Source organism: Marmota monax, unplaced genomic scaffold (assembly GCF_021218885.2).
Source record: "Marmota monax isolate L192 unplaced genomic scaffold, Marmota_monax_Labrador192_F-V1.1 WCK01_AAM20220418_F8-fsc00095, whole genome shotgun sequence".
Classification (NCBI taxonomy): Eukaryota; Metazoa; Chordata; class Mammalia; order Rodentia; family Sciuridae; genus Marmota; species Marmota monax.
Genome location: NW_026695244.1, coordinates 6,747,681 through 6,753,281, shown reverse-complemented (window position 1 = coordinate 6,753,281; position 5,601 = coordinate 6,747,681). Strand labels below are relative to the sequence as shown.

The window sequence follows — 5,601 nt, the reverse complement described above, 5'->3', positions numbered from 1 at the left end:
CTCAGAAACAGCACTGAGAAAAACGTGGTTTCAATTTATTCTTTATTACTTTAATGTTTAATTATAAGGTTATTTTTATGTGTTATGTTCTGGCTACTTATTTTCCACTACCTAAACATAAGTAACTTTCAACATACATCTTTACATAGTGGCTAACAAGAAACCAGAAAATAAGAATCAAAAGCATATTGCACATAGTCGCCATTTATTCATAAATACCCGCTTACAAAGATTTATGACTCAAAGACTTCCATGGGTTGACAGAGGGCTGTGACTCATTCTTTGAACAAGATAAAGGCTAGACACATAGGCTATCTTCCACTCCAGTGCTCTTTCCAGTCCATCAAACTGTTTTCCAGACCAATAAATATTTTCTAAAGTCTTCCTAGAGTCCCAGCTTCTAGACATTTATTCCTTCCTCTCCCTACACCATTCCAGCCATAGCTCCTCTTTGTGTTTGTACAATTAATTTCCTCTGAGTCAAAGGGCTCTGTTTACTTTTGTTCACCAGAGAACAAAGGCCTGTCTTTGATCCTACTAGAAATGTGTTTCTTAGGAATTTGTTTTTATCTTATAATAAGCTAAGAGGTAATCTGTTTTGGTGTTTTAAATGTATTCAGTTTTCTTATTTCCTTAGACATCTTCTTTTACTTCTTCTGAGTATCTTAAAACAATTTTCCCTTTCGAATCACAGAAGCACAATTAGCTCAAAGAAAAGGTCTAATTCTCAGACTTCTTGCCCATGCCTCTGCAACAAAAGCAGAACCAACATTGAAGATCCATGTCAGCCTTGTTTTCTACCATATGGAAAATCTGAAACTCTATGAACCCGCAGGGGAACACATTCCAATTTCTTCCATCTTCTAATCCTGAAGTTCTTCCAAGGGACTAACTTGAAATTTTCAACATTCATTTGGATCCATTTCCATCCTCTTTCATAGCCAGAATTCTAGATGGGTGCACATAGACATTATGGAAGTTCTTAACAGATTAACCTATATCTATCATTTTAAGACTTTGCTTTTCTTACTCCCCCACCTAGACTTCTTTTGTTTTTTCCCAACCTGTATGAATAAAAGTGTGAACTATATATGAAATGGCTGAAGCTCTATTTCTATTATTAAATGGACAATGTCCCAAATTACTTTTTTTTTTTTTTCAAACCATCTCAATAGCATCAGCCAGTGATACCAACCCGAATCCTCCAGAGAGAATGGGACCACAATGAGTCCCGTGGACTATGACAGCAAAGAGAAAAGAGAGAGAACGTGCCCTGCTCCCCGCGGGCCCCTTTTGTGCTGTTCTGCCAACGCAGCAGCCCTCCACTATATAGACCGCCCGCCGCGGCCCCACACACTGAGCTCGCACGGTCCGCCTCCACCAGCCATGGGGAAGGTGAGCCCGGAGGGCGCCCAGGGCCCGGGGAGGGGCGCTGGCACCCGGGGACCCGACGCCGCCTCAGGCCTCTGAGCCCGTGACTGGCCTTGCCTTGCAGATCACCTTCTATGAGGACAGGGGCTTCCAGGGCCGCCACTATGAGTGCAGCAGCGACCACTCCAACCTGCAGCCCTACTTCAGCCGCTGCAACTCGGTGCGCGTGGACAGCGGCTGCTGGATGCTCTATGAGCAGCCCAACTACTTGGGCGGCCAGTACTTCCTGCGGCGCGGGGACTACCCCGACTACCAGCAGTGGATGGGCCTCAGCGACTCCATCCGCTCCTGCCGCCTCATCCCCCACGTGAGTCAGTTTCATCCCAGGACGAGGCCCTGAGGACCCTGACTGCATAGTTTCCTGCAAAGGTTAAACATTTGAAGTACAGGTGATCATTCAGAATGAAAAACAGCCTGTTTGGGAAGAAGACCACAAAAGCAGTAGTGGATTCCTTCAGTCCAGTCCCCTCACCCACCCTCCCACACACAGAGACACAAAAGCAAAGCATTACTCAGATACCCACTAATCAATCAATATTTATTACGTAGAACTGTGTTAGCAGCCCTGGGAAAGGGACGTATATGATTCAAGTCCTGACCTGGAATCATTTAGAATGGCAATGTAGAAAAATCACTAATACCTAATAGAAGAGTGATTATGTGCCTGATGGTATGGTAGTTATTGAGCATAAGTGATTTTTTTTAAAGACTCTTTCCCTTCTTTGCTCCCAATGTGAATATTTTAGTTCACCTCGAAGTACTTTTCTCAATGGAGAGCAACAAAGAATTTACCCATGTGCCACATATATTTCTGTGTGTTTTAAAACACTAAAGTTTGTGAAAAATTAGTCCTTGAACTTCCTGATTTTTCTTTCCAATTTTTCCATATTCTATTCAAAAATTGAGTATGGATTGTCTGAGACCTAAGATGTTTAGTGTTTTAAATTTTATATTTTATTTCTGTTTTAATATAAAACATTTCCTTAAAATGGGGGGGGGGAGTAATCAGCTGTTACAGGGGCAATATCTTAATGTATTGAGAAGCAGTATTTCCTTCTTGGTCATTCAGTCACACTTTATCTTGGAAAGATACTGAATCTCTGCCCTCAGTAAGGAGAAAGTCCTAAAAATTAGGAATTATTATTTTTTTTAATCTACTTCAAAATGACTCCAACCAGTTCTCTCCAAACTGGCCTGCACTAATGTGTTAACGTGATTTCTTTTTTGCTTTTCTCCCCTTCCTGTTTCTGGGCCTGCCAGGCTGGCTCCCACAGGATCAGACTGTATGAGAGGGAAGAATACAGAGGCCAGATGGTAGAGATCACTGAGGACTGCCCCTCTGTTCAGGACCGCTTCCACTTGAGTGAGATCGACTCCCTGAACGTGCTGGAGGGCAGCTGGGTCCTCTATGAGCTGCCCAACTACCGCGGACCGCAGTACCTACTGAGGCCGGGGGAGTACAGGCGTCACCTCGATTGGGGCGCTGTGAACGCCCGAGTGGGCTCTTTGCGGAGGGTCATGGATTTCTATTGAAATGTGTTCTCCTTCATCGTTTTTCAGTCTGGAAACTAATAAAATATTTTCTTTGTGTTCCTGGCATCGATTTGCTTGTGTTGTTTTCTTCTCTCCTACCTCTTAATAATAATTTTATTTACACACATCTGCGCGGGCACGCGCGCGCGCGCGCGCGCACACACACACACACACACACCAAAGTGCAAATGGCAAACCAGATGTGGGATCCACAGGTAAGAAAGGAAATTCTCACAATACAAATAGAAGTACACCTTCATATTAAGAGAACTTTACGGTTTACAAAATACTTTCATAATATCTCCTTGTACTCTAGACTTTAAACAAATTTACTGCTTCAAACAAGATTTTTAGAAATCTGTTCAGTTTTTAGTTTTCTCTGAAGACTGAGACTCTGAAAGTCAAGACACAGACAGTGTGACCTACTTTTGAGATCAGAGATTCTAAACCTGGTTACCATAAAGGATTTTGGAAGGTTCTGAATCCCCTAAAATTGTAGACGATAGTTGAGTTCATGAATCTGTCAGATTCCCTTCCTGCTGAGGTGACCATGTAACACTCTCCTGGCCATTGAAACATAATTGGAGAAATGTTAATAGGGAGATAGAAGAGATGGTTCTGGAAAAAATGTCTTTTTTTCCAAAGAGAGGGAGCAGATGTTCCTGGTGCCACAATTCCCTCATTTCTGTCAACTTACACACAAGAAGTGACAAGTGTGAGAGAAAGGTCAGGAGAATTGCAGAGATGTTGTCCTGATGCAGTGGAGGTTCTGAAGCAATGCCAAGACCCTTTTTCCTTGAGATTTCCAAGAAAGGAAGTAAAACAAACCCATGTTTGTTTAAGCTCAGTGTTAACTGGGTGTTTTGTTACCTGCAGTTCAACCCAGATTTCCAGATGAACTACAGGTGAATTTTTTTGTTTAAACCTTATTCAGAATCTCAGAGTTCCCTGTTTGAAAATGAAAAATTAAAAAGAAAAGAAAAGGGAGGGAGAAAAAAAAGAGAGGGAGGAGAAGGAGAAAGTAGACATTATGGAATAATGTAGTCAAGTTTTATATAACGTAGACCTGTGGACCAGCTAACCTAGAAAATTCATTTTATACAAGGTAAACTGAAGTCCAATTCTATTGTCACGTGGTCAGTTATAATAATGTGGCATCAGAATCCAGAATCACAGCTCAGAAAATTACTGAATTCCCATTATGGAATCAGGAAGATTTTTTGTCAAAGTAATGACAGCACTGGCTTATGGATTCTTACCAGGAAGTCTTTGCAAACAACCAATCAGAAATTGAATTAAATACTTTGGATAATCCAGAATTACATTTCTCCCTGTACAGGCATGCACACATCCACATACATGCAGTTACATATTTTCATCTAGCCTTATACATACATAGTATGTGTGTTAGTATAATATCTATAAGAACACAGGGAAATAGAACATTGTATTCACTTACATACGCTCTGTCCCCACCCCTTGCTTCTCTTTTCCTTTTTTTTTTTCCTTTGTGAACTTGAGATGGAATCCAGGGCCTTGTGCATGCTAGGCAAGTACCCTACCATTGAGCTACATTTCCCACCCTGTTCTATCTTACTTGTGCTCTCACTGCTAGAATTTTAGAAAGGAGGAATGACTAAGTGCCTAGAATCATTTTCCTGATTAAAAATCTTTAATGTTTTTCTATTGCACAGAGGAAAAAATTAAATTCCTTCAAGAACCTGGCCCCAACTTGCCCACTTCATTACCTATTACCTGGCCCCTGTAGTTCTCTGCATCCTTCTTGCTGAATCCTCCATGCACACCAAAAACAGCCACATCTCTTTGTCCTTGTTCACATCTTTTTTTTTTTTAAATACTAACTTCTTTTTTTTTTTTAGACAGAGAGAGAGAGAGAGAATTTTAATATTTATTTATTTTTTAGTTTCCCGCAGACACAACATCTTTTGTTTGTATGTGGTGCTGAGGATCGAACCTGGGCCGCATGCATGCCAGGCGAGCGCGCCAGCGCTTGAGCCACATCCCCAGCCCCCACATCTTTTCTTGACTTGGATTACTTGTCCTTACCTTCTGGTGTTCTGCTTTTCCTTCAAAGCAAGGTCAAAATTTGTCTTTAATCCCCCATCCCAAACTGCATCTGAGCCAGTTAGGATGCTTTAGAGTGAAAGTAGCAGCAACTCCATGCATATGCAATAGGTAAGCAATACAGAAACCTATTAGCTCAGATGGCAGGAAGTCCTGAGATAGCACAGGATTTAGGGATGGTTGATTTAGCAGCTCAACACTATCATCTGGGCCCCAGGTTTTTGTCTGTTTCCCACCATACTTAGCATTATCCTGAAGCTGGTATTCCTGGTAACCATGGGATAACTGTAAGTTGCAACTGAGGCAATATACAAGAAAGGTTGATGAAGGAAAATGCCAAGAGCAAAGTTGACCTATGATACAATTATGCCCAGACCACAAATTCCCAGGATTCAAGAGGATCTTTCATATTATCAGGTTCTTGAATGTATTTTTTGGTGGAATAAAGACATGGAGTGAGTAAAGGGAGATAAAGGGAGGAATTCCAGAAAGAGAAAGGTAGTAATAGAAAAAAAAATTAAGGTGTTAATTATATTATTTGTCATTATAAAG

At 41.3% G+C, this 5,601-nt stretch overlaps 1 protein-coding gene across 1 annotated transcript; it reads left to right on the top strand.

Annotated features, from left to right (window-relative positions):
* The first annotated feature begins 1,386 nt into the window (after positions 1-1,386).
* Positions 1,387-2,964, top strand: LOC124105765 (gamma-crystallin D). Its single transcript, XM_046463098.1, has 3 exons — positions 1,387-1,395; positions 1,496-1,738; positions 2,692-2,964. The coding sequence occupies exons 1-3, from the start codon at positions 1,387-1,389 to the stop codon at positions 2,962-2,964; spliced, it is 525 nt and encodes a 174-aa protein (XP_046319054.1).
* The last annotated feature ends 2,637 nt before the right edge of the window (positions 2,965-5,601 follow it).

Coding starts and splice junctions, on each gene's coding strand:
- LOC124105765 (XM_046463098.1), top strand. Junction 1,739..2,691: donor CCTGCCGCCTCATCCCCCAC/GTGAGTCAGTTT, acceptor TGGGCCTGCCAG/GCTGGCTCCCACAGGATCAG.